The sequence below is a fragment of the Netta rufina genome, assembly GCF_964035555.1.
Source record: "Netta rufina genome assembly, chromosome: Z".
Lineage (NCBI taxonomy): Eukaryota > Metazoa > Chordata > Aves > Anseriformes > Anatidae > Netta > Netta rufina.
In genome coordinates this window covers 7,149,361-7,159,132 of record NC_140126.1, presented here as the reverse complement: position 1 = coordinate 7,159,132, position 9,772 = coordinate 7,149,361, and the positions used below count along the sequence as shown (strand labels likewise).

Sequence of the window (9,772 nt, the reverse complement as noted above, 5' to 3'; positions counted from 1 at the left end):
GGACGAGCCTTGCCGGGACGGCTCCGGGAGCGGGGAGCGGCATGATGCCTCCCGGGGAGCCGCAGCCGCCGGCGGGGTCGGTGGGGAACCTGGCGGCGCTGGCGGAGCTGGACGAGGCGTCGCTGCTGCAGGGGCTGCGGGAGCGGTTCCTGAGGCAGCAGGTCTACGTGAGTGCGGCCGGGGGCCGGGGCGGGGGGCCGGGGCGGCGGGGCGCTGGGCTCACGGCTCTCCCTTCTCGCCGCCAGACCGATGTGGGGGACATCCTCATCGCCCTCAACCCCTTCCAGCCCCTGCAGCTGTACGGCAGAGAGGTGAGTGGAGCGCCCCGCACTGGGAGCCCCTTCCAGGGGTGGCTGGCTCCTCGCCCCTTCCCTCCTCAAGGCCCCCTTGTTTTTTCCCCACACGCAGGTCTCCGAGCAGTACCGGTGCCATGACGAGGGCTCGCTGCCTCCACACATCTTCGCCGTGGCTGACAGGGCCTACCACGCCATGCTGGGCCGCCGGGGAGCCCGTCCGCAGAGCCAGTGCATCGTCATCAGGTGAGGCGCGGGCACCGACACAGCCCTCGAGGGCACGAAGGAGCCCGGCACAGGTGGGAGACACAAGAAGGGAGCAGCTCACGGGGGCTAGGGTGCTGCCACCAGGCTCCAGCAGCAGTTGTCCCGTCAGAATTTGGTACGAAGCTCATCTTGAAAGCTTCTGGTGAGTCAAAACCCATCTCCGTTCGCAGCACGTCTTTGTTCGCCATCTCGGTGCTTTCCAGGCAGGAAAGCAGATTGCAGTCAAAGATGTGTGGCAAACGAAGGTGGGTTTTGTGGAGCAATTCGGCTGCCCGTGCTGGTAACGCAGCCAAATGTGTTGGGTCTGAAGGGGTCAGTTCTGTTGGGCGTGTTGGAAAGGTTAACCAGCTCTATCGGGTTGCTTTTCTTTGGCGAAACGACTCGCAGTGTAACTTGTGTAATAAAGGTTGTAAATCATGGAGTAGACCTGTTTTTACAAGGTAGCATTTCCCATAAATAACTGAAGTAAGAGGAAAGAAAAGAAGTTTCTTTGCTTTACGACCGTTGAGAATCTGGTCAGGGAAAATCATATGGCCGTGGGAAGCTATATCCATGAAAAGAAAAAAACGTGAGCTCTTGTAACCCCGCAGTGTCCCCATATAATGAGCATTTCACTCCATGATGTCACTTGTTTTTTGCTGAAACTGGAGGGCAGCAGACAGCATCAGTGCAGAGAAAGTTTCAAACAGCATCACCTAGCAGAGAAAGCCTCAAAACACCAGCAAACTCTCTGTTCTCGTGATGGTAGAGGATAGTTTAAATGTCATCTGAGTTGAAATGTCAATTGCTAGCTATTTGATTTAACATTTCCTGCTTTATGTGGGACTTCTGCTCACTTTCATTCAATGTGGTATGGAAATAACTTACTGAATCGCTGGTGAGCATTGTGGCGGGACTGAGAGCTGATGTTGAGTTCCAGCCCCGTTCATTTCTTCAGCTTGCAAGCCATCCATGCCTGTGCTTTACACGTAGCAATCTCAGAAACGCTAGTGGGCATGGTGGCCACAGAGTCAGTAGGTAGAAATGCTTAGGAATGGAGAAAAGTCATAGATTGTCTCGGGAGATGGAAGACAGAACAACCTGTAGGCGTTTCCCAGGAAGAGAGCAGTCTCATTTTTTCCTGACAACAGTTTGTGGTGTCAGAGATGACAGCCTGAGCTACTGCTATGCATCTTGCAATCCTATTAACCAGTCTGTGCTACTATAACAGGAAGTTCATGGTTTTACTATCTGCAAGTGGTAAAACAGTTGGTAATGAGATTGCTCAAACCAGGTAAAGTTTGGGTGATGAGGTGGAAGTTCTTCCTGTTAGATCACAGTTTATCAGACCAGCATGGGGATGCACTATGTTCTACTGTTCTTTGTGCTTCAGGTGCCTTCTGGTGAGAAATACCTATCTCTAGCCGGGCATGAACCTTTATGCTTTTCTCTGAGAAGCAAATATTGCCTTCCCGCCCATCGTGTTCTCTGTTTGGTCTCTCTTGGTCTCCCCAGCTTCCTCTCGGAGCTCTGGATGTCAGGTCTCAGAGGTTACAAGTGATGTCGAACACAACAGCTGCCCCCAGGTGATAAAAGCTCGTTGCAACCAAGCTGTCCTGTGCTGCAAATTCTACTGGCTTGTCTTTCCTTCCCACTGATGTTATTCACAGCCTCAGTATGCTGTGGTACAACACGTGGGTCTCTGGGAGATGACTTTGCTTTTTTTTTCACAGCCTTGGGCAGTTACACACCCACAGCTGGAGAGTGTGTTTACAGGCCCTGGCAGATTTATTGCTGGAGTGTGCAGGAGCGAGCTTGAACTGAGGGAGCATTGACAGACAGTGCTTCTGTGGAGGAAGGAAGTCACTGAAAAAGATCATCTTATATATTAGGCAGGGGTTCTGTCTGGATTGCTTATTTCTCAACTGGAAAGTGGTTTTGTTTGTCCGTATTCAGATAATGATGGCCTGATCTGTGCTTGTGATCAGGTAGGTATCTGTCATAGAATTTGAGGTATTCAGCAGCCTATGATACGTAGCTGATCACAAGCCTCGAGTCACTGGGAGCTACAGAGCAGAGAAGCCACACCTGATACTCAAAGGTCTTACGTGTAAACAGAGACCTGCCCTCATAAATACCTGCAGAATTTCCTACTTTTTTTTTTTTTTTTTTTTTTTTTTTTTTTTTTACTGCATATGCTGCATGTGTTTTCTGCCAATATGATGCCATCAGTCAAGGACACATTGCCTCATTGACTGTACATTTCCCCCTCCCAGTAGTCGGGAAGCTGTGCTTCCCAAGTGATACTTGTTTGTCTTAGAGGTGGAGGCGCTGGGCGTATGTGATTCCAGGATGACGTACAACGCTGCTGCTGGAGATGTGACGGCAGCTCTGCAGAGGTAGACCAGCTTTATCAATGGGCTGCAGCATGTGTGTGTGTAAAGAGCCCAAGATTTGAGATCGTTGCAGTATTGCATGATCAGTACTCAGTTCTGGATATAAGAAGGATGGGGCAAATCTCGTTGTAGAAAGAAAAAACTGTCAACCTCAGCATATGTGGAGGAGTCAGAACACTTCTGAAGGAGGTGTTCTCCAGAGTTTAGGTATGTTTTCAGTAAGAAGGAGATCAAATTGACTGTCCTGTGCACTCCACCCAGAAGTGACAGCTTGGAGTACATCTGTACTCCCTGGTAGATGGCGAAAAAATTCCTCTGGGGGGGGTATCAGAACCTTGTGGAACCCACTGTTTGTATTCATACGCAGCATAACTGAAAAAGTTGTTTAGCTCTTGGATTGCAGATCACTCTCCCGAACGATGGGGCACCAAGACATCTTAGAGCATCTATACTTTATGGCTGCTGGACTTCCCTTTATTTTTTTCTTGGCAGTGGAGAAAGCGGTGCAGGGAAAACAGAGAGTACAAAGCTACTGTTGCAGCACATAATGAACCTATGCAAAGGCAACTCGCAGCTGGAGCAGCAGATCCTTCAGGTAGGTCATTGCCAGGTGGTGCTTGCGGATGCAGAAGCAACATTGCTGCAGGGCAGCTTGCATGAGGCACCAGAAGCCTCCTGATGAATCACCACTGGAAACGGCAGCAAATCATAAGACACGTTATAAGAAAATAATGGGTAAGGATGATGAAATTGCTGACCACAAGTTAGCAGAGTTGGTAGGGTCAGTAATTCTGTTTGCTGGGAATGTAGTGGTTTGATTTGTAAATGGCAGAAAACTATTGTGATCGTTTAGCATGTTTGCTGTTACAAGGGATTAGGGGCTTTTTCTCTGAATCATTTCCTGTTTGAGGTAGAATAGGGAGTTTTATTGGAAGAATGAAGTCTTGATTTAATGAAACACAGGGATGGAGAATCCGCACAGCCTTCAGTAACCTCTCATTGGCTTGTTATACTTACTGTCAGGCACATACATGCTAACTGTCTGACTTAATCTTTTCTATTTTCATGTACTTTTGCTAGCTGATTTTGAAACATATTTGTCTCTGGTCTTAAGTATTTCCACTTGACTTGCTCCCCGAGGAGTTTTTATTTTGAGTAAATCATATCCTAGCCTTCCATGTGATAGATTAAGTGGAATAAGTTCTTGGACTGTTTCATTTTAAAGCCTGTGTTTCAGGTTTCTTGTAGACTCAAATAAATTGTTCTGTATTGTTGCATATTATTCCAGTTTAGTGACATCTGTGGTAGATCTGAGGTGAATGCCTGGGCTGTGTTCTCTCTGGTGGGAGCATGGCATTTCTATGCCTGCTGGTTCTGCTTAGGGGTGGCACGGGCCGTACTGCTGAGCTGTTTCTGACTTTAGCAGGTTTAGGAAGCAGGATAGCTGTGTTTGCTCAACATCGTGCCTGGCCTGATGAGCCCTGATGGGCTTGATTGGCAATGCTTGTAACCAGCCTGTATTTGTTCTATTAACAACAAAGTTCACATCAGTTCAGGTGAAGTGCCATTGGAGCATGTAGAGGTGACTGTGAAGAGTCATTTTCACTATAGTCATCTTACTTGGTTCCTGTAGATATATTCAAAGACTAGGTTAGCTCTTTGGGGATTACTGTTTCATGCTGTAAAACTGTGTTCTGCAGGTTACCCAGCAGGTGCCCCAAGTCACCATTCTTCCAGCCAGCAGGCGTTCTTTGCTCAATTATGGAAAAATTGTCATTTGAACTTGTTTGCATATGGTTTGCCAGGCTGGTCTTACTGTTGTCTTAGTTTCTTTGTAATTCACTGTCCTGATCCTTAAGCTGGCTACAAATGTCATTAGGTAATTTGTCATGATTACATTCAGTAAGTGCCATATTTACTTTGCTTATTGTTGTAGTTTAGCAGTAAATTATCTAGCAGTGCCACATCAGATGCACTGGAGAAGTTTGTTATACCAACAATGTCTTTTAACAAACAAGTGGATGGTCTTACTGAGAGCAAGTAAGACCATAATTCATTTCAATTGTGCTTATTTTCAGTAATTTCATGCTGCTTATGCTTTGTCATATTTGGCTCTTGCAGGTTTTTTTTCCAAGATATGAGAAAATAAGTGCATATGGGCAGAGTGGTTCTTATTCCATTGAAACAGTAAACTGCAAATGCTGAAGTTAAGCTTTTTCAAACAAGTTGGATTGAGTCACTTAATTTGAAGAGTGCTTGTTCTATCCGTATACCTCTTACAGGTAAATCCATTGCTTGAAGCTTTTGGCAATGCCCAGACTGTGATGAATGACAACAGTAGCCGCTTTGGAAAATACATACAGCTGCGTTTCCAGAACAATACAGGTAAAGTCAAGGGCAATATTTGAAATTACTGCTTGGGGGGATGGTTAGGCACTGGAGGGAATGGACTGAGTAGCCAGAACTTAAGGAGGGTGAAATTTCATTACCTGATTCTCTGTGGGAATCATATGCAAGTAAGAAAAATAACAACAGTAATCATGGCTTTAAGATGGGTTTGGATGTTGTGGGAGTATGGGAAGGATACGGGAATGATGGTGCAGGTGAGGTATCAGTAATGCTCAGTGGTGCCTGAAGTTTTGGTTGTTTTTAAAGGAGGTGAGCAGATTTAATATGGGAAGCATGGAGAAGCCCACTTCCAGAGTGATGGGCAGCCTAGAGGGTGTCGTACACACATACACAAGATAGTTATTTTAGACAACTCCATGCTCCTGTCACTAAAGTAGAGATGTGGGGCAGCTCAGTCAGCCTCATGTCTCCAAGTGCAAAGCCTCATGTCTCCAAGTGCAAAGTTTACCCTGTTGCCTTCTTGTGTGCAGTGCGAGGTGCAAAGCTGAGCGAATATTTGTTAGAGAAGTCACGGGTAGTGCAACACGATACTGGCGAGAGGAATTTTCATATCTTCTACTACATGTTTGCTGGACTGTCTTCAGAAGAAAAGGAGATGTATGGGCTGTTGGATCCTTCACTCTACAGGTACTTCCAACCCTGGTGTAGTCTTCGTGGTGGGGGGTAGAGAGGGAAGCAGCAAAACAGAGCCTATTATTCTGCCAGTGGGGGTAGAGCCTGATACAGGTAAACAATTGAATGGAAGCAAGAGTGGGGTCTGAATGGAACTACATGAAGAGATCTTATGGATTATCATGAAAACTGGTAGGTCTGTAGTCTCTTCTTTGTTGCATCTCCTTGGAAAAGTTTCCTTGCCCTTCACATCTTCACTGCTGCTGACCTGCTTTGTTTGTTTGGGATAGGACTGACTTGCTATGCTGATTGCATGATGATTTTGTATGGGGTATGCACTTTCTCAGGTACATAAGTGGACGGTTTGGTACAGAGGACGTAGCTCAGCGCTGGAAGCAGAAATACCAAGAGGTGTGCAATGCCCTTGACATGGTGGGCTTCCAAGAACAGGTCAGTTTGGGGATCTCTGTGTTTCTGAGTCTTCTATGGTGCTTCCAAACTACCTGAATCTCAGACTTTGTGTAGAGCCTTTTTCCCACAGGCTGCCCATGCCTTTCCTTCACCTCTTCACCATCTGGGTACTCCATGTGTTGTATGTAATATAGTAGTAGGTTTTCAGTCACCCCTCTTGTGTGTTTTAGGAACAAGTGGACATGCAGGCAATCTTGGCTGGCGTATTGTCTCTGGGCAATGTGACCTTCGAGCCTCCAGAGAGTAATGGGTCTCTAAAAATGAGTGAAGCCTCCCGGGGATGGCTGAAGGCTGCAGCGGTGAGTCACAAGAAGAGCTGACAGACACCTCAAAGATATGATACTGGTCCCCACTGGCAGTGTAATTGCAGGAGCTGCTCCTGCCAGAGATGGCAGAGGATGTTTCTGCCTGTTAGTACGAGGACTCCTAAAGAAAAAATTGTTTTCAAGTATGGCCCCATGCCTGCCTTTGTGTTTATTGCTATGTGGTCAATCCAAAGAGACAATTTCCAGCTTCTCATTCTTGTTTATCTAGGACCAGTGTTTTGCGTGCGTTGATGTTACATGTGCCTTGTTGACTTTACATAATGTAAAGTTTTTTAAAAATCAAATGCTGTATGTTACTAAGCGTAATACATTGGAGAAATTCAGGTTTGCAGTTCCTGAACACTAGCTTTGTACTTTAACACAAATCCTGGCCACTTTAACTGCTATTATTTTTGTTGATAGTCCTGAATTAAGCTTTCTACTACCTTGCATGAAATTGTTATCAGATGAAAAAGTATATATTCCCCAGGACTGTCCCATTTCTACGGTATGGGATGCATACATTATCCCACTTTGTTAACAATATGGAACAGAAAAATGTAGTATATTTGTGCTTTTTCTGTGTCTTTTGATTTTGCCTCTTTGAAAGCCCAGTAACCTTGGTTTTGCGTTTCACTCTCATCTCCTTGCCTGTATTCCTCCTACACCATACCTGAAACAACCACATACATCTGTTCAGCAGCCAACTTCTTTCTGCCTGTCTTTTTAAAATCTGATCCTTGTTTGTTTGTTTGTTTTTTCCCACAGGAGGGGAATTCCTGTCAGAGTAATTACTGAGGAGTTCAGTTATATCTGTTTGTTTCCTGTTTCTTTTGGGTTCACATGACTAATGTCTGCTGAAGCTCAGACACCTCAGCACTATGCACAGTCACCTTGGTGTGGTGCTATTCAATAAGTCATTAAAGCATTCAGCAGGGACTGGTGTGGCTCCCAGAGAAGGTGACAGCACTGGGAGATCAAAACGGAAAGTAGAGGGAGTGCAAGAGTGATCTTACTGCAAGGGATAACACACATCTCAGAGCATGCATTTGACAGGTGCTGCAAGATGTTAACAGTAATGCTTATTTTACAGTTTAGCTCAAAGGCCTTAACTGAAGTCATGGCCCCATTATACTGGGTGTGCTACAGACATATATACAATCCCCATATGTAGAATATAGGTTCGGTATTGACTCCTCGTCTATTTCTTCTCTCCCAGGGTCAGTTTGGAGTCCAGGAGGATGAGTTGTTGAAATGCCTCATTTGCACAATGTCAGTGACCCGAGGAGAGCAGATTCAGCGTTTTCACACCCAGCAGCAGGCAGAAGGTAAGAAACATAATTAATTACAGATGTGCTGGCTTTAAAGACTGACTCATATTTGATGGAAGGGCGTCCCTACACATGTGCAACATCCTGGGAACAAGGATGTCTGTCTGTGACGCTTCCTCGTGCCATTTGCACAGAGGCAAGTATATCAGTGCGTATCTCCTCAGTTTCTTACTGATGCCTAGGACCATGAATGCTGCTTTTGTTTGACCTCCAGAAGACTGCAGAGGTTAAATGAGAAATGAAAGAATTATCCTTGCTTTCTCTGTGATTCAGCCTAGAAGAAAACTGTAATTGTCTGCGCAAGAGAGAGGAAGGCTACTGCTGCAGAGTGCTGACAGTGTGCAGAGCTTTAGGTAATAGTTGGAGAAAAAACTGAGAGAATCAGTGAGATGGCGCAGTTTCATGGAAGGAGTTAGATGAAAGGGAAGCATGATAAAGTAACAAGTGCATTTCTTATTTTCCCTTTCAATAAGAAAAAATATAATAATTCAAGATAATCTTCACAAAAAGGTTCAGTTAAAAGATTTTTTTTAAATCAACATAAAATCCCAGCTTTTCTAGATTATTTCTTAAAAAATGGACAAAAAAAAAGTGAAATCAGAGAATTACCTATTTATGTTTCCCAAATTTCTTCTCCTACATCTATCTAGGCAATAAAATAACATCTTTCAGGAGGTGCCTGTTGATTTAGTCTCCATCTTCTTACAATATCAGCAAATTTTTCATCACTTGCATCTTCCTCTTGCCCACTGTGTTTCGACACTTTTGGTAACAGCTATCAGCTAGGAGAAATTTCAAGTGTTTGCAGCAGAACCATCCAATTTTCTAAGAACAATTTGTATCCTCTAGCTTGTTTAATCTTGACAGGATCCTCACCCATTTGATGAGCAGCAGGGAAAGCAAGTCTCTGGATATTCTAAAAAGTGGGGATGAACATTTTCCATTGTGTATGGTATCACAAGTGCCCTAGTATGCCATGTCTGATCTTGTAGAAAGATTGTGAAGATTTCAGACTGGAAGAGCTCTCTGTGAGCTTGCAGAAGACTGGGATGATCAGGCAGATACCTAATGTTTAGCTGTTCTTTAAAATAGCTTCATAAAGCACGAGACATTGTTACTAGAGGTGAATGTGTTGAGCCAGCTTGTGTGCTATATTCCCTACTCTCCTCAGAACCCTTCAGTGTATTTTTCTCTCTGTGCAGATGCTCGGGACTCCATTGCAAAGGTGGCATATGGCCGAGTATTTGGCTGGATCGTTTCCAAGATCAATGAGCTGCTGGCTGAGAATGTGGATCCTGAAGTAGAGCTGAGGGAGATAGGTGAGTTCTGCCTTCTTTGATCCTTCTGTCCTCAAACATGCATCCCTCAGCCATGACAAAAGAAAGATGCCATGTGAGCTGTTGGACGGATTGTATGTAGGGCTCCAGTTTCAAAGGCACAATTGTGCTGGAGATGCTAGTGAGCAGCATGAAGTCTGTAGTTCTAGCAGTCTGAAGCAACTGTGAGTCTGCAGTTCGGGGCACTCTGGCTTTGCAGAGGAGCTGGGGGTTGGAGTGGGTCTTCTCCAAACTGGTTGTCCAAGAGGAGTTATAGGAGGGCTGCCACTAGCTACTTGGCCAGGGGTTTGTGTGCCACAAGAGCTGTGTGATGGGAGATCTGGTTGTGTGTTGGGGTCTGCAGGCTCCATGGTGTGCTCATTTCCCCTCTTT

At 45.4% G+C, this 9,772-nt stretch overlaps 1 protein-coding gene across 1 annotated transcript; it reads left to right on the top strand.

Moving 5' to 3' along the window:
* The first annotated feature begins 36 nt into the window (after positions 1-36).
* LOC311221098 (unconventional myosin-VIIa-like) lies at positions 37-8,060 on the top strand. The gene is made up of 8 exons (XM_084304857.1): positions 37-167; positions 246-311; positions 409-539; positions 3,428-3,530; positions 5,218-5,320; positions 5,815-5,971; positions 6,598-6,726; positions 7,952-8,060. Exons 1-7 carry the CDS (start codon positions 42-44, stop codon positions 6,650-6,652), a joined length of 741 nt encoding a protein of 246 aa, XP_084160983.1. The 5' UTR covers positions 37-41; the 3' UTR covers positions 6,653-6,726; positions 7,952-8,060.
* The last annotated feature ends 1,712 nt before the right edge of the window (positions 8,061-9,772 follow it).